The sequence below is a fragment of the Didymosphaeria variabile genome, assembly GCF_027946475.1.
Source record: "Didymosphaeria variabile strain IMI 356815 chromosome Unknown scaffold_8, whole genome shotgun sequence".
Taxonomy (NCBI): Eukaryota; Fungi; Ascomycota; class Dothideomycetes; order Pleosporales; family Didymosphaeriaceae; genus Didymosphaeria; species Didymosphaeria variabile.
The window spans coordinates 835184-863095 of NW_026611627.1; the positions used below are offsets into that span (position 1 = coordinate 835184).

At 52.0% G+C, this 27912-nt stretch overlaps 8 protein-coding genes across 8 annotated transcripts; 4 read left to right on the forward strand and 4 right to left on the reverse strand.

Annotated features, from left to right (window-relative positions):
* Positions 1-212: 212 nt before the first annotated feature.
* Positions 213-1514, reverse strand: N0V89_010496 (uncharacterized protein; the record flags this gene model as incomplete). Its single annotated transcript, XM_056219238.1, has 2 exons — positions 213-1073; positions 1152-1514. The coding sequence occupies 2 exons, from the start codon at positions 1512-1514 to the stop codon at positions 213-215; spliced, it is 1224 nt and encodes a 407-aa protein (XP_056066365.1).
* Positions 1515-3904: 2390 nt separating this feature from the next.
* N0V89_010497 (uncharacterized protein) lies at positions 3905-4720 on the reverse strand (the record flags this gene model as incomplete). The annotated part of the gene is made up of 1 exon (XM_056219239.1): positions 3905-4720. The coding sequence occupies one exon, from the start codon at positions 4718-4720 to the stop codon at positions 3905-3907; it is 816 nt and encodes a 271-aa protein (XP_056066366.1).
* Positions 4721-5068: 348 nt separating this feature from the next.
* On the reverse strand, positions 5069-8800 carry ACR2 (DNA-directed RNA polymerase I subunit RPA2; the record flags this gene model as incomplete). Its single annotated transcript, XM_056219240.1, has 3 exons — positions 5069-6535; positions 6586-8271; positions 8327-8800. The coding sequence occupies 3 exons, from the start codon at positions 8798-8800 to the stop codon at positions 5069-5071; spliced, it is 3627 nt and encodes a 1208-aa protein (XP_056066367.1).
* A 537-nt stretch (positions 8801-9337) lies between these two features.
* Positions 9338-10429, forward strand: N0V89_010499 (uncharacterized protein; the record flags this gene model as incomplete). Its single annotated transcript, XM_056219241.1, has 6 exons — positions 9338-9387; positions 9543-9615; positions 9697-9716; positions 9840-9902; positions 10040-10111; positions 10156-10429. 6 exons carry the CDS (start codon positions 9338-9340, stop codon positions 10427-10429), a joined length of 552 nt encoding a protein of 183 aa, XP_056066368.1.
* Positions 10430-12859: 2430 nt separating this feature from the next.
* On the forward strand, positions 12860-13230 carry N0V89_010500 (uncharacterized protein; the record flags this gene model as incomplete). Its single annotated transcript, XM_056219242.1, has 2 exons — positions 12860-12866; positions 12947-13230. 2 exons carry the CDS (start codon positions 12860-12862, stop codon positions 13228-13230), a joined length of 291 nt encoding a protein of 96 aa, XP_056066369.1.
* Positions 13231-14191: 961 nt separating this feature from the next.
* N0V89_010501 (uncharacterized protein) lies at positions 14192-15544 on the forward strand (the record flags this gene model as incomplete). The annotated part of the gene is made up of 1 exon (XM_056219243.1): positions 14192-15544. One exon carries the CDS (start codon positions 14192-14194, stop codon positions 15542-15544), a length of 1353 nt encoding a protein of 450 aa, XP_056066370.1.
* Positions 15545-23990: 8446 nt separating this feature from the next.
* N0V89_010502 (uncharacterized protein) lies at positions 23991-25736 on the forward strand (the record flags this gene model as incomplete). The annotated part of the gene is made up of 1 exon (XM_056219244.1): positions 23991-25736. One exon carries the CDS (start codon positions 23991-23993, stop codon positions 25734-25736), a length of 1746 nt encoding a protein of 581 aa, XP_056066371.1.
* Positions 25737-26355: 619 nt separating this feature from the next.
* Positions 26356-27757, reverse strand: SCJ1 (DnaJ- protein scj1; the record flags this gene model as incomplete). Its single annotated transcript, XM_056219245.1, has 3 exons — positions 26356-27451; positions 27504-27592; positions 27686-27757. 3 exons carry the CDS (start codon positions 27755-27757, stop codon positions 26356-26358), a joined length of 1257 nt encoding a protein of 418 aa, XP_056066372.1.
* Between the last annotated feature and the right edge of the window lie 155 nt (positions 27758-27912).

Below are 27912 nucleotides of genomic sequence, written 5' to 3' on the forward strand. Positions count from 1 at the left end.
CTATCAGTTCTTGTAGAGAAAGTAAAGGAATATAGACATAGTAAGATAAGGAACGAGTCATCGGCAGTCTGGGAAAAGATGTCACCAATTGTTGTCTCGTCGAGCAAGTTGTGCGCCCCAAGCCTTTCCCCTTTTGAACACCGTAGATACCCATATGTAGGTAATATATACAGTTTAAATCATTCCGCATACAAGACATCACATAATACGGCTCACGGTACCAATCCAGCCGGCGGTCCATAATCCCAAATCCGACTACTATCATACGACTCCCTCTCTTCCTTCCGACTAGCCTCATCCTCCCCCCTCTCAAACGCTTCCTTCCTCTTCGTCTCCAGCCACTGATCAAGCTCCAGGATCATCTTGTTCAAAGCGTCAGCCTCCTTCTGCTCCTCATCCGTAATATACGGCTCCTCCTTGCCTTCCTCCTTCGCCTTGTCTTTTTTCTGGACAATCGCGTCAAACTCTGTGAACAGAGTATTGCGCTTGTTTGTCTTCTCTTCGAATTCCTCGTATTTCTGGCGTCCTCCGAAACAAACACCGTAGCCGTCACAGTAGCACGTGTTTTGTGCGGGACAATAGACCTCGTGGCCTGTGAAGATGTAGTGCCAGATGTACTCGAAGACCCGGCCTGAGTAAGTGTCATCCATGCCCGTGTTCAAGAGCCATTTGCGATAATGTAGCAATCTTTCGATGGGCACTTCCCGGATCCTGTCCCTGCTCAGAGCAAACTGCGCGCAGCAAACGCCTGAGAGTGATGCTGGAATGGCTGCGCCGGGGTGGATTTCCTCCCAAATGCTTTTGCGCCAGTATATCTCCTCAGGTTTGCGGAAGAAATCGAAATCTCCGCCAGGTCGGTCCAAGTGGATCCAATCGGGGCACCCGGGCTCGTGGTGACATCGAACATTCATGTATCCTAGTCTCGCGACTCGATCGTGGTTCAACCGCTTAAGCATACCCAGCGCGTCCTGCATGAGCAGGAGGTTGTTGTGCCAAGCATGATGATGCGCATGCATGAACACAGTAGTATCGGGCAGATCATCGTAGTGGTCGATCATGTACGACAGGTAGACCTGGAGGGAACTTCAGATCAGCAACGTCCTTTCCAATTGGTGGGTGCGCGGAGAGGACTCTCGTATCCAATCACGTACCATAGCCTCTCGTCCTTTGTTCTTGGGTATCTTGTACTCTGCATTCGGGTTGTCGACTTCGTACACCACCAGCTTCGCCTCGGGTATCTCTCCTTGCAGCCATCGTAGGTCCTCATTCTTCGTTTTCGGGATCACAATAGACCAGGTGTAATTTGTGCCTGCGGGTCTCGGTTCGCCATCCTTGAAGCGCAACGGAATGCCGAAGTCAAGCGGGTCACCGCGCAGCGACGACGTCGAGCTCGGCACCTGCCCAAATCTAATTGAGGAATACGGTGCGCGATCGAGTCGTAGAAAGCTCCAAGCTAGGATAAACAGAACAAGGACGGAGACGAGCGAGATTAGGCGGGGCGGTCCAGCCAACATCTTGCGTGGTGGATGAGACGAGTGAGCTCCACCGAGGAAGATGTTGGCTTCACGGTGGAGTGCGCCCTAGGAGCAGAGGAGGTGACATAGTGCAATCGAACAGGAACGGCGCCATGAATTGGTTTCAGGGACGCTCAACGTGCGAGCGCAGTGGGGTGGTTGCTGCTCCGACGTGTGCGGGAAGGTGCAAGAATGGGGCTAGTGACGCGTTTCACTCCGGCGGCCTTTTTACCCTTGCTGCAAGGGGAATAGATTGCAACTAAACACCCGCAATATGTATGAACACCTTTGGTACCACCACACGCCGGCCATGTAGGTAAGCCTGCTAAAAGTCCGTCCGGACGACACATGGCCTGAGGCTTCAGCTGCTAATAATTGCTGCGTTCAGCGATGAACATGTTTACTGCGATAAGATTTTCGCATGATGGAGCCGATAGATAGCGCTCCGATTCAACGTCTCGCGATGACATACGTACGTGTGCCCACAGGGACGCGTACCACTCAACATCGCTCAAGCCAGTCGCACGTGCGCAATAGCAGATGCCACAATCACCGGCACACGCGCTCAGGTATGCATGCGTCGATACACAGGGCAACAGGACTAAATTCCACCACTACCGTCTTCTTCTTCGCTTGCTCCCGTCGACCGCCGTCTCAACTCGGCAGCGAATTCAACCACTTTTTCTACGGCATTCCCAATCAAACACCTGTTTCTTCGCTCGTAACACAAGCTGTCTTCCGAGGAACAAGAATCATCGTTTGATTTCGTCATGCCTTCAGAGGCCGGCAACCCTTGCGTCCCAGCAGGCTGCGAAGTCTCTTCATGGGTTGTCGGCGGTGAAGTGCTAAAGTAGCTGCTTTGTCTCCCACCATTGAGAGCAGAGTTCGAGACATTGAAGGGCGACATGCCATCTGTAGCACGTTGTGGGCTATACCTTGTATTTGACGGACCCTTTTCCATGGAATCGAAAAATGTTGTCGGTGCTTCCATCAATGGTTCGACACTTCTTAAGACCAGTTGTGCTCGCGTCGCGGTTCGATCAGATGCTTGACTATTAGACGAAGCAGATATTCGCCGTATCTCAGGAATCTGGCAGGGAATAGATCTTGAGGTATCGACGGTAGGATCGCAGCTATTCCTCCTCAAGCCTATTGATGCCGGTTCTGTCGAAGCTGTGGAGCGTTTGTCGGTGTTGGATTGCGTCCGGCGAGGTCGCAGGGCTGATGGCATCTTGAGTCTGCTACTTGGGCTTGACGCTTGTGGGGCACTCGATCGAGGTGCTACTGCAGCTTCTGACGTTCTAGGATCTTGTCTCTTCGTAGGTTCGCACGTGAGCTTTGTTATCAGCCTTGTCCAAGGTGGTGATTTCCATGGACTAGTGACTGCGGGTGAACTACTGCTGTCTCCTGTGCCGTCGTTCTATTGACTGACTCTTTCCGCACGTTCATTGGTCATCGAGTCTTGCCAAGGGCGATACTCGTCATCGCTGGGTGCTTCCAAGGCATGTTGACTCCCTTGTGGGACCGATTCCGTGAGCTCGTCTTCTCTAGATAAACCGTTATAGAGGCTCGGCCATGGCGAAGCATCTGTATTAGCTCTTGCATGGTGGCCGGCCGCAGGGGCGAGTCGATGAAGTGTGTGAAGACGTAGGCTACATCAGAACGCACTGTGAGCTGGATGTACGAACTGTAGAGCGGTACATATCACCACTCACGCAGTGATCACCCGGCTACCCATCCTCTGTTGGTTGAGGGGAAGATGAACGCTGCTTGCTGGCAGTAGAGTATAGCAGGAAGCCAGCAATTGCATAGCGATGAGCTCTGCAACAAGATCAAATGCTTCAATGTCGGGAAGGTGTTTGATCGCTTGAAGAAATGGAGCGTCAAGTGGTGCGATCATCTGCCTGTGCGATGGCAAGACCTGTCCCTAGATGAGCCCACCGAACTCAAATACTGTAGATCGCAAGTGAATGCTGACCTCGTCTGTAGAGCGTGACGGACGCCAAAAGACGTCACGCTCCAGATGCTCTAGAAAGTCTATGACTTCAGCCATTGTCGTGTCTTGGGACTTTGCCAGGTCTCCTCTGATGAAGGCGTCTTCAGTATCATCGTCGCACACTCGTCGAAACAGGTCTGATTCTTGGAAGAGAAGGTGAAGGCAAGGAGACTGAATGTCTGTTCGTAAGTTCTGCTGAGGGACAATGCTGACACTGAGACGGTCTTTCCCATGCTGCCCTCGAGTTGGTGGTAGCATTAGAGGATGAGGTAGGTTCGGTTCGTAACGGAATCGGATGTTTCTAGGGATATCATGAAGTAGGTGTTGCGATGGGGATTTGTAGGTTGAGTGCTCGGAACAATACCCCAGTCCAGCCGGGACGAGCAGGAGTGCCTCACGCACCGCCCATGGCGGTATCCTCGTCTGCTGTTTCTGCGGAAGGCGCACTCTCCCTTGCAGCTACGAGTCGCGATCCGTCAGGCGTGGTGGACAACACTAAGCGTGAGGCCTCTCCGCGCCTAGCTTTTACCGCGTTGATCTGTCCCAAGAAGCTCGAAGATGCCGGTGGAGTCGTTCGAATTTCCGGTTTGGCCGCTTGACTTTCTGTCGCAGTTGCCGGTACAGGCGCAACCTCGCCGGCTGCTTCGGTGGCAGAAACGCGCTCATCGCCTCCAGAAGTGTCCATCGCTTCAGCTGAGGTCTGCTCATCAACTTTCGAATCCTCGTCAAAGAGATCATCCCTCGGTCGCATCCGCGCAACCCTAGCCACCAATTTCGCAGAACCCATTGCAACAAGATCTACAGAGGGCAAAGAGCGCAGCGGTTCGTTCGTATCCCCAGTAAGAGCGCCCGGCTTTGCAAAGATGAGGTCCGTCCCAATGATCTTGTTCCACTCACAACTGAGCAGCTGATCGTTGTACATCATGAGAGGATTCTCCGTGTGAAGACCTATTATCTGGATCTTACGGACCGACTCGTCGAAGTCTTCGACGTTTTGGACGGCCAAGTTGCTCTCGGCCTCTCGCCGCTCGGTGGTGATTGCCCTCAATTTGGTCGCAAGTAGCGTTGGGTGACCTTTTTGGGTTGGGCCACCAATACCGAGAGCGCCTTGAACTGTGGGGACATTGGCTAGGTCGACAGGGATGTAGAAATCTTCCGTCTCATTGTCGTCGTACTCGTACTCCCATTCGTCTTCTTCTGGTTGCGCCATTAAAATGGATTGGGTCGACCGTTCTTGATGTGCAGGTGAGCAGTCGAATGCACCTCCCGAGGTTTAAGCTTTTGTCAATGGCGCTAATCGTTTTCAGGCTAGCTCACATATCCCTCGCAGCTCTAGGGCCGGGGAGCAAAGATTCACGAGATACGTTAACGTGCCAACAAACAGGCGTCACCCAGGATGAAGAATAAAAGTGAAATTCCATATGCTCTTCATTGAGACGCTAATCCTAAATGACGTCCAACGCCGCGATGCCGCTAAATAACCCACTTTTACACTGCCCCGAGAAGAAGACGCCAATCCATGCAATGCCGCAGCCACCTTTTACAATAACTTCCAAGCTCAAGGGCCGACCTCGAACTTCAGCCTGATACCCATGCTAGCCAACTCCACGTCGAGATACTTCAACACACCTGGCACTGCTACAGTCGTGACATCGTCGCCACCTTGGTACCTCAGGCCCTGCCCATCCGACCACACCTCTGTCTTGGGCGCTGCGCTATCAGCCAACTTGGCGCAACGCCTGCACCTAACTTGAAAGACCTTGTTGTTCTTCCTCTGGTATTCGTTGACTGTCGGCGTAGTTGACAGGAAGGAGCCGCAGCTGCGGCAGATGGTTGCCTTAGTGTAGTCCGAACAATTCATTAGACGGTCCTGCAGCAGGAAGGCTGTTCCGTGGGCGAGCAGAGAATCACGCTCCATCTCTCCAACACGGATACCACCACCCTTCTTACGACCCTTGATGGGCTGTCCGGTGTACGAGTTGACCGGACCCGTGGTTCGGACCTGATACTTGTCGTTGACCATGTGCCTGAGACGCTGGTAGTAGACGACACCAACATAGATATCGGCAGCGAGCTCCTCGCCTGTTATGCCACTGTACATGGGTTCGTTGCCATAGTAGTTGTAGCCAGCCTTCATAAGCTGGTGGCCGAAGTGGTCGACCGCTGTATTTTGCTCGTCGAAGCGGAAAGGCGTCGAGTCCTGGGCTATGCCGTGCAGCGCACCTGCTTTACCGGCGAGAGATTCGACGAACATACCGATCGTCATTCGCGACGGGAAAGCGTGAGGATTGATGATGACGTCGGGTTGGATACCAGATTCTGAGAAAGGCATGTCGATGGCGGGCCATTTCTGCGAGCAGACACCCTTCTGTCCGTGGCGCGAGGAGAACTTGTCTCCGATGACGGGAGAACGAGGGACGCGGAGCTTGATACTAATTTTCTGGCACGGGTCGGCAGCAGTTTCTGAGCCAATGACGCGGACCTCCTCGACAAACGCAAGCTCATCCTCCTTGTACTTGAAAAACTGCGTCTGACCATCGAGGTTGATGTAATCGCCCTGGGTCTGATCGTACGAAACGTTGTGCCATGCAGCAAGTACGTCACCAGATCGCAACATGGTGCCGACTCTGGGTAAGCCATCATCATCGAGCGTCTCTCTCCAATTTGCCTTCACCACCCCTTCTGGGGCGAATCCGAATAGTCTGTTTACCGTCTTCGCAGACCTCATTTTGCGCTGCCCCTCCGCAAGGTCGCAAATTTTAGTCTTGTAGATGCTGCCGTGACCGAAACCACGCTCATGTGCAGATTTATTTAGAATCATTGCGTCGTCCATGTCGTACCCCGTATATGATATAACAGCCACAACAGCATTGGTCCCATTGGGAAAGTTGTCCAGGCCATACTCATTGTGTAGGGGTGGTCGCACGACGGGTGTTTGGCCAGTCTGTAAGCGGTAGGTCTTGTTGTCCGTTCGGTATCGCAGGGCGGTCGCAGGTGTTCCCATCGTTTGCTTTCCCATCTGACACTACTTAGGGGTTAATTAAGTAATCTCTAATGCTGATGAATGACGTTTACCTGGTACATATTTCTCGGCGATTGGTTGAAGTCGGAGAAGGGGGTCATGTTCGCGACGATGGAGAGTATGTTAGTGGGATCGAATTCGACATGCGTGGAGTCACCGGACACAACCTCGGGATCTGTGCACGCTATCGACATGTAGGGTTGCTCGAACGGTCCTACGTAGTCCAGCTTGTCGAGGGGCAGATACTTGACCGGCCTGTACATCCTAGCTGACTGCGATGACATGAAAATACCAGGGTATTGTCCGCCATTGGAATTGGGGATGTAGCCGATCTCAAGCTCCAGTGGTATATTGTGCGTTCCTTCAACCTTGTAGTAGCGAAGAGTATCCGCAATAACCTTGGCTTGCTTGGGTGAGCAGAAACCGAGAATACGGCCGTCAAGCTGTACTACCACACTCGCATCTAGAGACGCGGATGCTTTACTCGATACGCCCATCTGTGCAACCACTTGGGGAATCGCTGACACGTCCACGCCTTTTGTCATTATCTTGCACTTGTGCGCAAAGTGGTTGAGTAGTCCACATGGCGCACCGTCAGGGGTGTGTACCGGACACAAGAAGCCCCAGCTTTCAGGGAGCAGCTTGCGTACCGTAGTCGTCTTCATTTGGGCGAAGTAGGCGCCCCGATGCACCATGCGGAAGTGGCTGATGAATCGATAGAAGTTGAGCTTTTCTGCGACCACACAGAAACCTGCTGTCTGTTGTAGATCGAGACCTGTAGGACTGACCAGGTTTCCTGTCGAGAGGAAGTACTCCATTGCTCGACCGACATCTTCACCTTGCGCCCTTTTTAGGATCTTAGCCAAAAATTCCTTCTGGAACTCTTGAGAAGTGAATGGCTTCCATTCGTTTTTACGGCCCCATTCCTGCAGCGGGAACCTTATCGAGTTCAGCCACTCGTCCATCTTTTCCTTGATGATCATTCCATACAGCTGTCCACCAAGAAGCACTTCTTGGTTCTGAACAGCGTCAGGATTCTCCACCGAGCACTCGCCCTCAGCAAGCGCATAGAGCTTCCGGATCATGAACAACAACATTCGGAACTTGTCAGCATCGTTCTGTTCTTTGACATGGTAGGCACCCAGGTGTGGAAGGACAATCTTTCTTAAAAATTCCGTACCCGCGTCTTCGTCACTGAGGTCTTCAGGAATCTGCAGAACCACCCTAAACTTTTCACCGAGGTAAGCCCTGGTCATGGCTCGGGAGTGTAACCCATAAACCTTGTAGGTGCGCAAAAGCAATTCCACACGATCGGCCACAAATTGCTTCTCTGCGAGACCCTCGGAGTTTGCGGTACCAACAATGCCTTCGAAGATATCGCGGTCGTTCGTCTCCACTAGTGCCTTGAGCACCATGATCACTGGGATGAGATACTCGGCCTTTCTCCACGAGAATCTGAGGTTGACATTACCGTCATTGAGGTAGTGAAGTGCATTGGTTTGTGATGTCTGGTCGGTTCGAACGCTGCGAATCTCGACGCCAAGGGTGGTGTAGCCTGGTCCACGGTTCGTGTACGAGGGACGCTGGATGGCCATGGGGTAGTTACGGCGGGGCACAATCAGCATGCGAATGATCTTCTCGATGCCGTTCACGATGAAGTAGCCGCCAAACTCCTCCGTCTCTTCCTTAGCCTTGTATAACTGGGCCGGGCTCATGTTTTCAAGGTGGCACCGATTAGACTGTCACGAGTGCACTTAGCATATTGCAGCACCCGGTACCGTGGGAAGATCTTACCTTGAGCATAATGGGCACCTGCCCAAGTTCGCGCACCGTCTCTAGCCAGTCCCCGTTGTTGATCCGGTAATGCACACGCGCTCGCAGCTTCCCCCGGTAGCTGACATGTCGCTCTCTACACTCAGCTGGAAGAATGTTGCGGTTGCTGATAGACACCTTATTGGTCGGAGGCAGTACCGATTTATCAAGGAAAACATCCATAATCTTGACGCTCAGTCTGTTGCGTCGGCCCACCTCCTCGGGCTGCGCATATGGGTCGCCATCGAGGAAGACCTTGGTGCCGATCTCCTTGATAGCTTCGTCTAGATGGCCGCCTTTCACGAAGATTTGATTGAAAGAGTGAATGTGCGGGTCCACAGCTGCAGCGAGTGTCGGATAGGCGGTGCGGTCCTTGGGCGGATTCTGGAAGAGCTTCTGGCGTCGCGCCGTATCGAAGTCGGTGGACCACTGCGTGTTGGTCGGCGCGGGCGCCATGGCTGCGGGAGCGCGCGCGGGGATGAGGGTTGTATAATCAATTAGTATGACCCTGCAGTTTCATGTCCTCCACGGCAAGAAGGCGGTGCTATGCGGTGTGCGTTCAGGTGCAGTGCATTGCTCCAGAAAAAAAGTTCAGAAGTTGCATAGGCTCCGGCGATAGCGCACCTATCGTAAGCGAAAGGGCCCGTGCTCTCAGAGCTCTCCATCTTCGGTCACACGCCGCTTGGCGGCGGCTCGACTTGGGAACGCACAAGTGCTTCTTTCTTGGTTCTTTTGAGCGGCACGGCTTCGTCTCTGCTCCTTCACTGCGCGGATGAATTGTTAAGCTGCTGCTGCGAATTCGTGCATTGTCATTCTATTTCGCCGAAGCGCAGGTCACGTTGTGATCGCCAGACGACTGCCCCGCAAGGATTCCTAGTCCTGCTGTAGGTTTCCCTCCCAGACGCTCATCATCCGTCCTGCACCTGCGCCAGTCCGCAGCCCGACAACAACATCACCTCGCAGCCAAACCTCCGCCGAGGGACGACAACGGAGATGGCCAGCATCTTCCGCCGCATCTACGACTGGCTCCTGCGCCTGTTCTGGTGTGTATTCCCCTCCATCAGCTTCCATCCTACTCCACCCTCGCCCGCTAGGCATGCGCCATTTGCTCCCTTCCCATGATCAGACTTCTATCGACGAAAAAGCAAAATGCGCCCGACGACACCAAGTTCGATTGCTGATAGGCTTTACTACGCAGGGCGACCGAGATGGACATCACCATGATCGGACTGCAGAACGCAGGCAAGACATCGCTGCTGCGAGTTCTGGCGGTGAGTCTCGTCCTATTTCGGGCATGCGCGTGTGACTAGGACGATGCTGCGACGAGGGCGAAATGACTGACTGCCATCTAGGGCGGCGAATTCACTGTCGAGTGCGTCAACATCTGCTCATGTAGCGCAAGCCGCCGGCACTGTTTCGATGGTGTCCGTTTTGGCTGCGTCGCGCAACCTTGAGCTCCCTCTTCGCTAGTCCCTGCGCTGATACTTGGCCATAGCTCCATCCCGACTGTGGGCTTCAACATGAAGCGCGTCCAGAAAGGCCATGTAACCCTGAAGTGGTAAGTGTTTTTCGATATCTGCCCCGGTCACGCACGTCCGTCTCTTGCAGCGCCAAGCCTGTGCGAACCATCCTTCTGGGATGTAGGATAATCTACCCTGTTGCGCGAGTATCTGCTGACCACCATCGTCATTATAGTTGGGATCTCGGAGGGCAGCCTCGGTTCCGTTCCATGTGGGAGAGGTATTGTCGCGGCGTCAACGCCATGGTGTAGGTCCATCTGTCCGGCAGGAGTACTTCGCTCATCGCATCAGCTTCATCGTCGACTCGGCGGACAGGGATGCTCTGCCGGTAGCACGTGAAGAGCTGAAGCTCTTGCTAGAGAAGCCCGCGCTGGAAGGCATTCCTTTGCTGGTCCTCGGCAACAAGTCCGATCTCCCTAACAAACTTTCCGTGGACGAGCTAATCGACGCCCTGAACCTCAAAGCGGTGTCGCACCGTGAGGTGAGCTGCTACGGCATCAGCGCGAAAGAAGAGACCAACCTCGACGCTGTCCTGCAGTGGTTGATCGCTCGCGCAAGCCGATAGGTGTTGTTCGAAGGTTGCTCGGACTGGAACGTGACTTGCACGTCGCCTCGCGACCACGTGCCGACTCGATGAGGCGTTCAACTTTGGACGGATTGCTGGCTTCATGACTCCTGATTTGCCGACATTCTTGCGAATGCGGCTGTCAGCTTTAAACGACATACTTAATGATTCTTACGACGTGACGGAAAGACAGACGGGCAGTTTGATCTGCAGGCTAGCGATGGCCATCTCGTTCTCCTGTTGGCACGTTTCCTTGTTTTGTTGCATTCTCACTCCATCAACGATAGCGGTGGCACTTCGTTGCGCATGTTTCCCTTTGAAGCGGGCGTGGATACGATAACGACTATTGGCATATTGTGTATCGTCTTGTGTTCTTTGAGCGGTATCATGTCGTTACGAGCAGCAAAAGCGCTGCACTGGAACATTTGGCGACGCTTGGTTGGCGGTATTTACATTCTAAGACGCGGTATCGGCCGTGGCAGCTCTTTTATTGGGGTACTATTGTTCGTGTTCGTAACATAATGGTAACTTCCTCTTCTCATATGACGAATTGGGCTGCTCGTGACTCGTAGTGAGGCGTGCGCCGTGACTTGCGCTTTGGAGCGATCCAGTGACCTTTCCGGACATGCGCCGGTCGTCGTGACGATGAGTGTCTTTGGAACAACAGTAGAAGGCATCTCGCATCCTCAAAAGTCGAACCAGTGCCGTCGCTCGCCTTCACTCGCCGTGACAACAGCCAGACAAGCTAAGGCAGCTCGTGTCGCGCCTCGAGGGGAGCGCATCGTCAAGCGCATGACAGCCGCTTCGCAACGCGCACCGCGCGACAACAGCAACAGCAACACAATCGCATGCGCTCGCAAAGGAGAGGAAACAAAGCGGACGACAAGAGCCAACAGCGAGAACGCACGCCAGCTGGCAGCTCGCACGCAGTTATTTCAGAAATTCCCTTCTCACAATTGCTGCGTTGACAACTCACCGTGCATTAGCGGGACCCAGGGGTTAGCTGGCCTGGGAAGGGAAAAGGACGACATCCCTGCGCGCCCATCGGGAGCGTATGCGAACGCCGATTGTGTTAGTCGTGGCGGAGGCACGGGATTCGCGCGGGGCGTGTGGCAGTACGGGGAGGGCCTTGTGGCGCAGAGGGACGTTCTCTGGCAGGGCTGAGGTACTGGGAATCTTTGGTGAGATTGGGGATTTGAGTATGAATGAGTAGTGCCTTGGGTATTTGGAAGACGGAGGGGAGACGCGGTGGGAGAACCATGTGCGAGCCAGAACTGTGTTGCAAGTTACGGTGCGATGGGGTGACGTGAACTCCGGTCGCGCATGATCGGTTTCGGCAGAGCAATACCAGATGCTCTGGAGTTTGCAAGTTATCCTTCTGTTTGCGTCTACCTTTGATCCAAAGAAGGAGTGGAGTATCGTAGCCATCACGGGTAGTTCTTGCCGGTTACGTCCTTCACATCGAACCTCGCAAGTCCCGCTAGCCATACGAAGGTAGTAGCATGCGGATATCCGATTCGCCCAACAAATCGTTATGCCTTTGCTTCAAGTCCGTAATAGTCAGCGTTTACTATGATTTGAGTACAGATGCGCATCAATGCTCGTCTTTGATTGCGGAATTCGGCAACGTTCCATGTGTGAGTGCCGTTTAGTCGTCGTCTCAGTAAGATCACACATCAACATCTCAACTTGGACATGCGAAGGCAATAGAAGCGTCGTAATTGGCTTCGCCGCAGCAGTCATCACGCCCTCTCCAAGCCTCGTGGACAGATCTCCGCCGGAGCTGTTCGCAAACACGCCGCTCGATCCGGTAACAAGTTGGCAGGCACGCCACGCCGCTTGGCGTTGGCTCAGCCACAACGATCCCTGCCGGCGTCACATATCTACTCCGTCATACCCAGCATTCTCCGCCTTTGTTCTCATCTCCAACCTCTAACGTCACACTTCACCTCTTTAGCACCTGTCTAGCACCTCTAAGCGTCCATATAGCCAAGATGCCGACGCTGGTTCCAAGATACTACGAGTACGTACAACCTGCGCCATCAAGCTTTGCTTTCCTTTCCAGTGTCTGGCCACCTCACAGCCCTGCTCAAGTCACGTCACGTCACGACCTGATATATTATTGCGGACCCCCGACTGAGCGGCTTGTACCCTTTGTTTCTCCGTTACAACAATTCTTCCCGTGTGCAACCAGTCTAACACAAGATGGCTAGATGTCGCGATCAATATGGTCGATACTACTACTGTAGGAGCGCGTGGAATGACTGGGTTCGCTGGGTCGTCCTCGCGGTCGTCGTCGTCGGCTTCTTCCTCCTCTTCGTCCTATGCAGGTTCGTACTATCTTCCTACGAGACTCCAATGTCCGGACACCGTGTTGTGGCTTGTGATATCAGGCTACATTCACAGTGACCCGACACTGGATGCTCAACGATGTTTCGTATTCCGGCTAACATACTTCCAGCTGCATAACTGCCCGTCGCCGCCGCAAGGCTGGTCAGCGCCCCATGTACGGCACAGGCTGGGCCGCGCGCCCTGGCTACGGCAACGCACAACCCTACTACAACAACAACTACCAGCAACCTCCGCCACAGTACTCCGCGCAACCTCAGGGAGAAGGTGGATACTACGGAGGTGGAGCGAACCAAGGATACTACGGCAACAACGGACAGACCCCTTACGGCCAGGCCAACGGCGTTGAGTTGCAGCCGCCGCAACAGGCACATCAGGCTAGGGGCGGAGAAGACGTGTACTCGCCTCCTCCGGGACCGCCACCAGGCAAGGGTGACGGTATCATCAGGTAGATGAGCTTCGCAAGCAGGGCGGAGAGATGATGAGGGCGTTTTACGATAATATGGTTTCTTCAAGCGATGGAGTTGGGTCGGATACGGGCTTTTGAGATGACCATGGGCACGGAAAAACAGATCTGACGCCGGCAAGGCGCTTCCGATCCGGTCTTGGGAATAACAGTACGATACCTCGATTAGTCCTTATTCTCTACTGTATAATCTTACTTTTCCGAATTTCGTATCGAGGACTTCGTGCATTGATTATCTCTTCGTGCATGGACCACTACACGGTGTGATACGGCGGACGAATTTCAGCATCAGCAAAGAAAGGGCACAGTACTGATAAAGTACGTGAAGGCTTCCAGGAGTGTTCTGTTTCTACACCATCCGCTGTTGTGTGAGCGAACGTAGGGTTCGACTTTCATTGGCTGTAACTCGCACGGGAGTAGGTAAGCCTGATGCTGTAAAAGGAAATCGTTGCGTAGTACCGCGGCACGACAACTACCGTGCTACCTTCAAGGTACCTTCGACGCGCACCTCAAAAACATTCAATAACAATCGTCTTCATTTTTAAATTTACTTCTCGAAATTGCTAACAGTACAGATTCGCCAATTGTGGGGTTAGCGGAGCGCCAGCCTGTACGCAAGCATGAGCATTTCGGCATGGGCCGAAGTCTTACAACGTCAATCGTGGAGACAACCGAGCTCCTATGCGGCGCTCATCGCTTTCGTCGTACTCGTTCTTACACTTACCTATCAGCTCCTGATCAAATCGAAAGCCCGCACCAAGTTTCCAGTGTGGGCCACGCTTGAAGTTGCGCTAACTTCCTACCTTCTCGACCAGAAAGGACAAGGTCGTCGCATACTGTGAGAGCGACCCAGCATAGTGATCAAGACGAGAACTGACAACCCCAATTCCAGATCTGCACTTAGGAGAAACGATGGTCCCCTCTTTGGACTCACCTCCAAGCATCAAATGCTTGTCGACCCGCCGCAGGTCGACCGTCTTATGGCGCACGCAGCTGGCTCTATCACCGCCGCACCAGTTCAATACACACTCATGACTCGCGTATTCGGCACCCCGGACTCGCCAGAACTCGAAAGGAAGTTCTTCACTTCCTGGAAAGGATTGACTGCTCCGGTGGAGAAACTGTTTCTGAACGATGCTGCCGCCACAGCTGCTTTGGAGCGTGCCCGCATACTCGAAAAGGCCAACTCTTTCGTGACGTTCACATCTGACCGCAGCCTTATGAAGCACTGGGAGCGCTCCGCAGACATCCGAGTAACGTCAAGCGGTGGTGTCCAGAAGGTGGAAGCCAGTCTTCAAAACCTGAGTCGAGACTTTGGAGCCTGTGTCGCGATCCCCCAGCTCTACGGCCGAGACTTCATGGCTAGGTATCCTCAGGTCCTTGACGACCTTTGGAAGTTTGACAACGACCTCTTTCCCCTGATGATGATAGGGATCCCAGCGTGGGCTCCCTTGAAAATCGTTCGCGAAGGACGTGCAGCACGAAGCCGCATTATGATCGCAATCGAGGGCCTATACCGCCGCATCGACCAGCACCAACACGGGAAACCTATCGATTTCAACGCAGATATGTCTGATGTCAGTGACGTCGCTCTCACGCGAAGCACCGTTTACGAGAAGCACAACTGGACATTTCCCGAACGCGGAGCCTGCGATCTCGCGCTTCTCTGGGGCCAGAACGCAAACACGCAACCAGTAGTCTTCTGGCTACTAGCATACATGTACTCGACTCCTGGTCTCCTCCCGCAAATCCGCGAGGAGATCGTTCCGTATCTCAGCACTTCCACCTCCGGAGAGCTGACCGCCCTCGACATCCCAGGCCTCTCGAAAAACTGCCAGCTCCTCAAAGCCTGCGTATTCGAAACCTACCGCCTCGCCATCGAAGTCACCTCCATCCGGCACGTCTCCCGCCCCATCACGCTTACCGATGGCGAGCGAAAACACGAACTCAAACCCGGGAGTTTCTTCTCTGCACCGCTCTCCCTAGTTAACCACGACGCATCCGTCTACCGCGATCCCGACATCTTCGACCCCACGCGCTTCCTGGAGCAGAACGACGCGTCTGGAAAACCGGTTGCTCGGTACGGCAAGCTGAAGCCGTGGGGCTCGGGCGCAGCGATGTGCAAGGGGAGGACGTTTGCGGAGAAGGAGATAATGGTGCTGGGGGCGGCGATTGCGGCGGCGTGGGATATTGAGCCTGCGGGTGGGAAGTGGGAGTTACCGGCTATGGTTCCGGGGACGGGGGCGAAGAAGCCTGTGCGGGATGTGAGGGTGGTGATTACGAGGAGGAAATGGGAGTGAGGGGTTTGTCACTATCGTTTGGGGAGCTTGGAGGAGCTCGGGGAATAAGTGTGTAAGCTGTTTATATTTACATTCGTCGCGTACACCGCGGAGTACACTATCTCTTGAGAAAAATTTGTTTCGTTGCTTGTTGGTCACAATTCTTACCAATAAGCTACAATGCCTCTCTTATCTTGGTCTTCTATCTTGTAGGACAAAGAAGGTAGAACAAGTTTTGTCTATCCTCAGATAGGGGAGCTATCTTGCAAAGGAGGCGGGATGAGGTCGAGCTCGAATGTCGAGCCCGAGAAGCTGGGAAGCAGCACATCGTAAGATGTTGAAGACTGCGCAACATTCTCTGTGTTAACCGTCTCTGAAGTGGGTGAATAGTCATTGTGCCGTATATCTACAGAAACCGATCAGCCAAGGCTAAAGAGAAAGATAGAGCTGCCATACCAATTTCTTCGGTCTCTCCCGAGTTGCGGCGCCGGTATTGCAGGACACTAATAACAAAGCCTCCGATAGTGAACGTAAGGCCAAGGATTCCAATGACGATGGGTGGTACAACACTGAGAAGGGGTGGTAACGAGGATGTCGAGGTAGGGAAACTCATTGGTTGATCCCTCGGGAATTGCCCTTGGTGCGTTCTGTGAGGGTGGGACGAGGCCTGCAAGACAAGAGCGGGCATCAGTGCAATAACTTCATGGAGATGCATGATCCGGTGTTAAGTTCTGGATTCAACGGTTAGTTTGATATTCATAAGAACAGGCCATGTAAAATAAGGACGCAGTTCTGGCAGGCAAGGCAGAGCGCCCCGGATTGTGCTTACGGTTCAGCCTTGTGGCGGGTGTTCAATCACAATCCAGCTGGAGAATGCCAACATAGCCACTCGCATCCTTCCAGTTATCGATAACATGTACGGTAAGAGTCAATGTTTGGAAATTTCTAGTTAGTAAGTCGCCTTCCAGCCTATAATGGCACTACATTTTAAACCATGCAAATTCAGCCTACATCCCGGTGAAGCACGGCCGTTTATACAACGACGGAACGACCAATGGCGCCTATCAAGGAACTACATCTAGGCCAGTGAGAGGAGTCACAGGAAGGTGCGGCTACGTAGATACATGGTCGTCGCTTCAAAGGCCCAGCTGGCCGCTATGTTATCCAAAGCACACATAGCGGAAAGATCTCCTAAGCTCGCGTTACAATGACTCTGAATTTCGAGACGTCTTGAAAGAAGTGTAAGCGGTTTGCATCCTTCCTACTAAGATCGAGCCTTGGTCAACCTACTGAATTGGTTGAACATTGCTTGTATCAAGACTGAAAGGTCCAAATCAGCCTATTGCTTATGATCTAACTTACCGATCTGTATGCTCGCTTGCGCGTATCAACCCTTTCAATTACCGTCCTAGATATTTCTCTTTCACATTCCGTTCAGCATGGTTTGGCTTCTGGCTTGATCTTGCCATAATCATGCCTATTGGTATAAGCGATACTTGAATAAATTCTAAGCCTGCTTCGGTGCTAGCCGCGTTGCCGCTTATTTAGCGCTCGTCCCAACGTATTGTTTTCACGGTGTTCTTTTAAAAGCTCACCTCTCGAGCTTCCAAAGATTCACCTAATTATCTGTACGCAACACAGTTCATCGTGCGCCCTTTTCGGGTCCGAGCACACTGGCTTCTTCCTATTTCCTGTCTAATTGCTTTCCTCATCACTCGCTGGCATACATTCAATGCCCTACGATAAGTATCTACCGCGAGCTTGTCGACAATATTAGTAGCTATCTTAGTCACAACGATCTCGAGAACGAGCTCTTGCCATTGCGGCAGTTTGAGCATGCAGCTGGGAAATACTCAGCTTTTCCACATACACATTAACAAAGGACAATGTGGATCGCTTGGTGGGAATCTATGGCGGACGCTGGCTTTTCCAACTTTACTGCATCTTGGGATGTTTATAGGAGGTGAATGCGTTCGGGTCGAATCAGGCAACAGCCTGACGTTTACGGCAAGCGCAATACAAGCGACCTCGTATAAAGCATGGACATCCACCTCCAGCTTTCACATTCGATCACTTCCGATAGCAGTGAACACCGTACAAGTCTCTCGGTCTGGTCATACAAGGGACCAGATATTAGACACATCGCGATGAGCATTCCTAGCCGACCCCGTGTCCGCGCCCCTCCTCCTTTACCGCCACGCAAACCCTCAAACCTACGATCGACACATGACAGCCGCGTGAGTCTGCTCTTTAACTTATTGAACGCAATACAATCTGATAAGATAAAGCGAGCCAAATACAACTGTAGTTGCGGAGACAATTCCGGAGCAAATGCCTGTACCTGCTCCCAATGTCAAAGTGTTCTGCGAAACGGCAACTCTCCGTGTAGCTATTACGGTCGTTGCGTTGAGCCACTTGCATGGAACATTGAGCATGAGCCAATATTAACTCAGGCTTCTTGTTCGCTCTACTCTGTTCTCCCCAAGGAGCTTCGCGACTTGATATTTATCTATGCTCTGACAGATACGAAAGCACACTCCTTCGAAAGTATTGTCCACCGCAATCGCGCGCGATTCAGAATGAGACTGTATGGAACTCGACGCGACGACATCGCGACTGATCTACTGCGCACATGTCGAGCCACTTATCATGAGACGTGGATGCTTCCACTCTCTCTCAATCCATACATATACTACGATATAAGTGATATTGTACCGTCTACTCTAAAGCTCTCGGGATTTTATCCCTGGCAGCTCGCGCTGATCCAAAGCTTGGATATCACACTTCCGCAAGTTGCTCTTGAGGGCAGATTGTTTCCGGGTGCGTTACAAGACAATCTCCAAGGAAGTCGGCGGTGGCAGCTAGAAGCGCGACATCAAGGCGTTTACGTGGCTCCAAAAATATACAAATCTGACGGTAAAGAAACGAAACTCTTGGAAACACCCCATTCTCCCTCGGAAGAGTTTGCCTTTCTGCCCGCAGAAAATGGGCAGGAGCGACATTTCCTTTCGCATGTGCTAGGCAAAGACCCCATCTATTCGAAAAGGCCTTCAATACCCTGGTCTTCGGCTATGCGAGTTTTGCGAGCTCGGCCAATTGTCCACCTCACACTGCGTATCCAATCTTCCGGCTGGTGGACGTGGACCGATTCCCCGAGCAGCTCTGACCCACTACAACAACTAGGTCTTGATCCCGCCATTGGTGACGGCGATGTAACCAACCGACCGACATCATCAATCATGCGCGAGCTCGCGGACTACCGTCGCTCAGGCAATTATCCACATACCTCTGCGGGTGAAGGACTGAACCAAGGCCAAGGATGGGCTGCAACAATCGGAAAATTACCCGACTTGAAATTTCTCGACCTGGTGCTGTGAACTTTCACAGAGAAAAGAGCACAGCTTGAGCAAGTCGTTGAAGCAGCGAAGACTTGGAGGTTTCCCATAGCGAATGCACCCTGTGAGTTGACCTGGGATGGGCATGTTGATCATAGTGGCTGGAGTGTGCAAATTAGTGGACCGACTGGCCCGGAGGGTAGCTGGCATCGCAACTCGAATACGTTCGACGTCCGAATCATACGCTTCACAAGGAAATGGACTACGTGAGGTTCGGGATTTGATCACATCGTAGGCTGGCTCGAGACTCAAGACTTTCGTAGTGATGATGAGACATCCGGGAGTATATGCATTACATACCAGTGCTTTGCAAGCAAAACTTAATGCACTTACCCTACTCTAGTATAGGCCTCCATTTTATATATTTACTCTACTATCAATCAAGATACGTTAGTACGCCTATTAATCAGCTTAGTACTCTATTTCGATAGCATACTAATAAGAGACAGTGAATACGCTATACACTTGATGAAAGCAGGGACATATACTACAGTAGGGTGGGTGCATTCTTGTCGCAAACAATAATAGTATACGCCCGACATGTGGCTTGCACTGCGCGAGCGCGCTAGGTAGACCGATCCCCGCTTATTCTCATTTATCCCCACTATTATAGATACTCCAAATGATATCATATCCGTTAAATAGAAAAGAGATTCGATGTATAATGGCATCGAACCTTGCGTTTATTTCTTAAGTACAATCTCCTTTCTGGCTTGGAGCTCTACCTAGATAGTGTTGTCACACTTGTTGTACGCGACGACGTGAGGTGGGGCCAGTTCACTCGCTTGCCCGGCCCGTGCCGAGTGCATTAAACTATGCTGGGAGCCTGAATGACTATGACCGTTGCACAGCCCATTGCTCAGTTCGTTACCTCGTTGCTGCCGGTCGCCTATTGTCCATTGTCCGTTGCCCTTAGCCCTTTGAAAGGCCCCGCGTTACGGTTTCGATTCTTGCGTAACAGCAATTAATTGGACGACCGACCTTCCTCGTTCTCTCTTTAAGGTTGACCTCGCCGTAAGTACCTGAACGTCGGCTGCTGGTTCAACTTGCATTCATAACAAGTCGTTTCCTCTTTCGTGTCATCCACGCACCCGCGGGCCAACGGTCGACTTTTTCAGACAGCAGGACCCGCTTCTTCCTCTTTGTAGCGTCTGTCATTCCAGTGGAAAATCTAACAAGGTACATATCAGTACAAGAAATATGGATTGCAATTTACCTGTATTCCCGCCGCAAGAAGTACATCCGGACAGTGCAGTGTTTTCTCCTTTCAATTCAATGGAAGAGGCAGCAACCTACCTGGCGCGACTTGCGTATGACAACAAGCCATTTTCAGAGTTTCGGAGTTTCTTCGCACAATGGAAAGACCCACTGAATCCGTCGCGCCTTCACTGGGCCGCGTTGAAAGAATTCAATGAAGGTCCTGCGCTACGCGACGTGGTCGAAAATAATCGAGAAGACTTGGTGCAAATGATGCTATCTCATGGTTTTGAGATCAGCGAATCGGTCATGTCTGTATCCTTACATCAAACACGACAAACGCGCCGTACCAAGATATTGGACATGTTGATCAATAGTGGATGGGACATCAACAGACCTGTGAATAATTATTGTCCGCCTACTATGAGGTACAAGTTCTTATATTTGTGATAAACGATTTTTGGCTGATCTTTTGTAGCGTTTTGTTAGAACACATTGATCTCGTTGAACACTGTCTTGCACTCGGCGCATCTCCGAATGCAAGAAGCCCATCCGGTCACACTGTCATGCAACGGGCAGTCGCATACGCTTCTCTTGAAGTAACTAAGCTACTAGTCGCACACGGAGCTACAGTCAAGGGAACAAATCTCTTAGCACATGCCGCATGTGCCTACACGCAAGCTCAGGCCGCCACATCTGGCAGCCAAACTCCGCAGTTCGAGGATCGTCGGGAGACCATTTATTATCTCCTTGACCAAGGCGCACTGATCGATGCACTTTACTCCGCGACTATGAACCCCAACATGCCGACTGGCGATGGGGTTCTTTATGGGACCATGACCGCACTACACTTTGCGATTGCATGTAATCAAGTGGATTTAGTGCAGCTTCTACTGGAAAGAGGCGCACAAATTGAGCTTCGAGGGTGGTCAGCATGGAAGACTGGGGGCCAGCAAGTGAACAGTGTAGAGTTAGCACGGATGTGTGGTTTCGAGGCTATTGCTCTCATGTTAGAAGATTGGGCAACTGCTCGTGCCTGTCCGTGACTGTAGTGTATGTGGCACATGCGGCTCGGTTAAGAGAGGTGATCAGATTAGCGTTCATTGTACAAACCAAACGCCAGCCTGGTGTGATGTGAACATCGCCCGACTAAACATTGCTGCCTTAACGGGTAACACAAAAGTGGGGTTGTAAAAGAGCACTGTCTAGTCAGTACAGTGCATTCTTAACACGTCAGTTGATGCTTTCCAGATTTTTCCATGCATATTTATCGGCCACCCCCGAAAGTCTTCGAAGTATCGGAGCTCAAGAGAAACATCTCAATTCGAGAACGGCAAGATCACGGCTGCAAGCGTGAATCTTTACGTCTACCAAATCTGTGCCGACGTGGTTTTGAGCTCGACAGCACTGTCCTGCTAAAATTGTTGTCATGTCTCCGGCATATTGGGAATTGCAGAATAGCCCAAAGGTTCATGAAGGCGACATAGAGGTGGACGAAGAAATTATTGCGCGTACGGCCCCATATCAATATACAAATCCGTGCGCTACCTTCAGACTAATTATTGGTGAAGAGTTACCGCCAAATTCAAAGATCAAGAGTTGTCGAGGTCATGGTGCGAGCAACTGGAACATAACAGCCCGCATTGACGTCGAGGAAAACAGTGGCGAGAGCCGGTCGTATTTTCTCAAGGTCTGTATGTCCCGATCGATTTGAATGAAGTAGCTGACATCAATCTTGGAGTTGACCGATAAACCCCGCGGTGGTCCTATGTTTGAAGGCGAGTATGAATCCATGAAGCTCATAAGTCAGACCGTCCCAGAATATGCTCCAAAGCCACTAGCACGGGAAAATGTAAGAACACAGGCCGATGCTTTATCCTGTTCGAGTTTCATGGTCTCCGCAAAGGCCCGCCTTCCATCCCTCGGTTCACCAACGCGGTGGTGCAGCTACACAGGCGCAGTACTGGTGCGAGCCCGACTGGCAAATTTGGCTTCCACATCAACACATATAATGGTACCCTTGAGCAGATCAATGACTGGACCGATAGTTGGGAAGAGTTCTATGTGAAGGGTATGGAGCAAATGCTAGAATTGGAAAGGGAAGCAAGAGGGGCCAGTCGTGAATTGGAAGAGCTCACCGCCCCTTTCTTGAAGAAAGTCATACCTAGGCTACTTCGTCCTCTGCAAACCGATGGAAGACAAATAACTCCAGTCCTCATCCATGGAGATCTTTGGCTTGGCAATGTATCTGTTCAGGAAGAATGTGAACAACCGTTGATGTTCGATGCATCTGCATTCTGGGGTCATAATGAGTGTGAGTGATTCGAAGTTGAGTAGCGGCTGTTTAACTCATCGCACAATTCTTGCGCTCGGTTAAATTTTTTCTACCTACTAATGAAGGCCATTAGACGAACTCGCAAGCATACGTCTGCTTGAGAATGATTGGGCACATGAGTGCACGCGGAACTACCACGACCACATCCCAAAGTCAGAGCCAGTTGGCGACTGGGATGCCCGAAGCAGGCTATACGCAGTGTAAGTATTTTACATCAGGACTAAAGTCATCGACTGATTTAACTAACGCAACCTTAATCAGTCGAGTGATCATACACGACGCAGCGTTGTATACAGACTCACCATACTTCCGAGAGAAGTAAGCACCATTGATATCGAATCAGCGAATGCAGCTGATCCAGAACAGGCTGATCGCGGAGATAAGGAAGCTTGTGAACGAGTTCTCCCAAGGCTATATTGATACAATGAATTCATTAAAGTAGCTGGGCGACTCTTAAAATGTTGCTGCGTCTGCGAAAGAATTTGCATGTCTAATCCAATGGCTCAATGATTGTTGCTACACGTACTGGAAAACTTTGTGGCTATCTCTTGATGCTTTTGTGTAGCATGGTGGAATGTATCAGAATACATAAAGTAATGGCGCCCACAGGTCAGTACCAATTTTCCTCATTGAAACACTTTTTACAAGGTAGCGCGAGTATGAGTAGAGCGCAAGGACGAGCACTCGATCTCACTGGCGGACGGTGACTGAGACATATCGTAAGATCTGTAGGTCGAACGCGCAGTCAACCGGTAACTCAGGGTTTCTTTGTATGTTCACTCTGATACTTACGCAAAACTTGCATGCCGTCGTAGACGCACCTTGGTGGCACGCAACTCGGAATTCCGCGCTGTGCCGCAGGTGGGGGTCATAAATCGAAGCAACCAACCGCAATGCATGAGCCCTTCATTTTAGTGGCTATGCGGGGCGTAATCATTGAAACAGAGAGGTATACTCCAAGCGGAAAGCAATGACCGGTAATCTTTGAATTGGGGGCCACGGATCTCAAAGCTCATCCAACGACGCGAAGTCGCGGCAAAGTAACATCGTCTGTACTATTTATCTCTCTTCTCACTCTTAGTATACTTGGTATACATATTTACCGCGCAATCGACGCCTTGGTGCGCCCTTTGAACAAGCTTTAGGGGCGAGATCCGCCTTGCGTTACGGATTGTAGGCAGACATTCGTTTACTGACCATGAAGCTTTGTGTTTGGCGGGCGGTGGCTTCGCCCATTGCCCTGCTGTCGCTATATTTGTCCCTTGCTGCCGCTGCCTATACACCGGCCGAAGCGGACCCGAGCGTTGAATGTAATCGTCGCGACATTCAAGGTTTGTAGCCCATCAAGACGTCTGTATCTCCCGATGCTAATGACTGCATTAGCAACTGAAAGCGACAACAAAGTCTATGTATATGGTAAGCAGTCATTGCGAATGGCCAACTTCGTCCAATAGCCGCTGATAGCGTCCCTCTACAGGTGGTCAATCATGGATGAATGAGCAGTCAGGTGTAGGCATTGTTCCATATCGAGTCCCAAGCCATGATGACCCAGCTGATTCATTGTAGTACAGAGTTACCAGTCAGTCCCGCAAGATTGCTGTCAAAGCCCGGGGAACTCACAACCATAGACCATTATTTACGAATCTACAACTTCACCACTGTAAAAAACCTGAATGATAGCTCAATTGTCACCATAAAGGACATACCGGAGAACGTCACCGTCTCGCAATATGGCGCCTTCTGGGCCGATTCGAAGCGCGTCTATATGGTTGGTGGCGATGTCAACAGGGAAGGCTGGCTTGATCGCGATGGTAAAATGTACCCAATCAACTACACGGATGCGACAGGCGGAGCTATTTTCTCGTATGATGTCGAGGCTGATGAGTGGAATAATGAACCAGCTGTACAGCCTAATGACGGCTCTTCTGCTCGGGGCCCATTTTGTTGCGGCTCCTTCGCCTACAACGCACCGGCAGGAAAAGCGTACTTCTATTCCGGCCTGAATGGGGATGCAAAGAATAAATTGGATCCGTTCAATTCTCCTATGTTCGGGACCAACGAGAACCAGACCGAGTATTCTGGGAGTAGCAGTCTGTTGACGTTCGATGCGGCCAGTTTCAAATGGAGTAACTCTAGCCTTGATACGAAGGCTCTTACTACAGGAACCTCAGGAACCGTGGGCGGGCGATTTGCTTTCCTGCCATTGACACAATCCGCGAACGGAGGAATCGGGGTACTCATCGGTGGCAGACAGAGGCAGGATGTTGCGGATGAAGCCTGGGGCCAGATGGAATCCATGCGCGAGGTTCTTGTGTACGACACTGCATCCGACAATTGGTACAGGCAACCTACCACGGCAGACGATGACGACTATCCCACTGGTCGCTGGATATTCTGTATGACTGCTGTTAGCGCTCCCGACAACAGCAGCCACAGCATTTACATGTACGGCGGAGACACAAAAGGCGGCATCGATGACGCACAATCCGACATGTGGATTCTGACTGTACCTTCGTTTCACTGGCTGCGGGTCAAGGTCGACTCCCCGCGCCGAAAAGGCCTCGCATGTACAACCGTCGGACAGCGCTACATGCTGACGTATGGCGGGTTGGAAGCTTATCACGAGGGCCAAAACATTTCCTGTGACTCAGAAAATCATGGACTCCGGCTTTTCGATCTGTCGGAATTGGAATGGACCACCCAGTACGATGGACCTGCAGCTGTAGGCAAGAACCCCTACAAGGTCCCTAAGATCGTATACGATGCCATTGGCGGTAGCGAGCAAGGAAAGGCCACCAAAACTGCCCCAAGTGCAGGTTTTAGGAGTGCTGAATTGGCGGCCCTATTCCAACAATCGACTCCCACAGAAACAGAGGCGAGACCCTCCCAAATGACAACTCAAACCCCAATCGGGAAGACCAATACAGGCGCTATTGCTGGGGGCGTACTCGGCGGTCTTGTTGGCCTGGCAGTCATTCTAGTAGGGATTTTGTGCTTGCTTCGACGGAAGCAGCAGCAGAATGAACCTCTGGTGGAGACGCTAGTGCAGCCAACAGAATACTACAAATACGAGCTGCATCATGAACACCTGGGAGAATTGCCAGAACAGCAGGTGGCCCATCACATTGGAAGCGAGCAGGACCAGTTACCTCATGAGCTGCCACATGAGCCGATTGAGCTGCCAGTGGCGATGACGACCAGAAACGAACGCGATGGGGGCGACACGATGTCCAACGCTGACCTGTACGAGGGCCCGCAGTCGCCGCATGGCCGGACCCGTGGCTGAGATGCCTGAGTGATAACGTAGACGAGGATTTGACTGCGTAGGTCTGCATGCGAGAAGACTTGATTCAAAGGACTGAAAACGTTCCTGAAACCCTAGTACGAGCACGGAAGCCAGCAAGGCTGGCTATCGACGACATTTCCTTAGGTGGTTCGACGTTGACCCGCTGTACTAAGGATTAGAGGACGTTGAATCGAACGATGCTCGACATAGGCACGGCAGAGTCTCTGTGATAGCAAATGCAAGCTACCTCACCGCACTTTCCACATCTACGCGAGGGCGTCCATGTAATGTGCCTTTGATGTCAGAAGAGTGGTAATTCCGAAGCCCTAGGGAGGGTTCTATGAACGGGGCTGAACGTCAGGTCTTGTCACGAAAAGGTAGATCGTACGGCTATCTTCTGTGCGTTGGGCGACGCGGAACAAACTTGTACCTAAAAATCAGTTAGTCAAAGTGGAATGGAACTGCACAACAACCACTGCGACTGGTTCGTCAGAATATATATATTGGCTCTATTCGCTCACCACTCTCAAAGACTCCCAGGAAACTGCGGGTATACCCCAAACGCACTCATACTATACACATGACTTCGTTGCATCTTCTCCCACATCGTCTCTCATATCTATAACTCATCATGCTCATCCGCACTCGGCATAACAATAGGTTCTTTGGGCCTCCCCCACTCCTCATCCAGCACTTTGCCACTCTTCTTCCTATACTTCTCCCACACGCCCCAAAAGTCCTTCTCCATGCCCTTCTCCATCTGATCCGGTAGTACAACGACGTACTCCACGTGAAGGCTACCGTACACCTCGCCTGCATTGTTCTCCAGCTCTTGGTGCCACACAGGCATGCCTTCGTCGGCGATGACCTCGATCTGGTTCGGCTGGACGACCTCCCCACGCTTGCGGGAAAGCTGAACGATATGGCCGTCCAAATGCGTGATGTTGCGCGTCCAGTCGCCCATCCACGCTTCCCGGAGTGACAAAACCTCGCGCCAGAAAAGATCCTTGCCGCGCCGCCGGAAGAACGTGCCATCTGTGCGCTCGTGATCCTGCTGTCCGTATTGAGGGTCCGTCTCCGCGAGGTGCACGATGAGGTCGCCGGCCACCCAGTCGGGGCTCTCGTCGGCCTCGTTCTCGTAGGTGATACGCACGTTCAGTGGCATGCCCTTCTCGATATGGAGTTCGTGCTTTTCTGGCTCCCGAACGACGCGGCTGCCGCCGCACACGGGACATGGGTGTGCGATCGTCTTGCCCTTGCCGTTGCACTTGTCGCATTGAACTTGCATCTGTTGGAATAAGCCTGGCGCAAGCTGCTGTCTTTGTATTCGGGCGCCGCGTCCGCCACATGCGTCGCATGTCTCTACATGTCCGTCCTCACTTCCTGTGCCTTCGCATGCAGAGCATATAGCCTGCTTCTCGACCTCGAATTCCGTCACTCTTCCGTTGTAGAAATCGCGGAGGGGTACAGCAACCCGGAGCTCCATGTTCGGTCCTTGTCGCTGTCCGCCAGAATGCCCAAAGTGCCCGCTGCCGCCGAAGAAGCGGCTGAAGAGGTCGAATGGGTCGTGATGTTGGCGCGGTGAGCCGCCTTGTTTATGCTGTTTTATGCCCTCGTGGCCATACTGGTCGTATACGCGGCGGGACTCCTCGTCGATGAGAATCTCGTATGCTTCGGCAACGGCGACAAACTTGTTGTGTGCGCTCTCGTCTCCACTGTTGTTTATTAGCTTCTGAGACGTGGGGTTCGAGTGAAGGCAAGACGTACGGGTTCTTGTCTGGATGGAACTTTTTGCTAAGTGACCGATATGCTTTCTTGAGTTCTCGTTCGCTCGCATCTTTCTTAACACCGAGTAGCTACCTTCATGTTAGCAGCCGCCTTCCATAGATCTGGTATATGGAGTGCAATGTTAAGACTCAACATATACCACAATTTTCTAGAAAACATACCTTATAGAAGTCCTCAGCACCCAACACCCCCAGCGCGAAAACTCCCAGCAGCAACAATATCCTCAGAAGCATTGTGGCCAATTGCTCCCCCGGCGTCTCGAGTTGCGAAGAAAGTGAAAGAAGAATTTCCTCAAGAACAAATCTAGTCCATGAAGAGAGATTGAATTCCGAGGTGACACGGGAGTGGGACACCTGAATTATCGGAGTAAAGGCAGAAAACAAGGCGG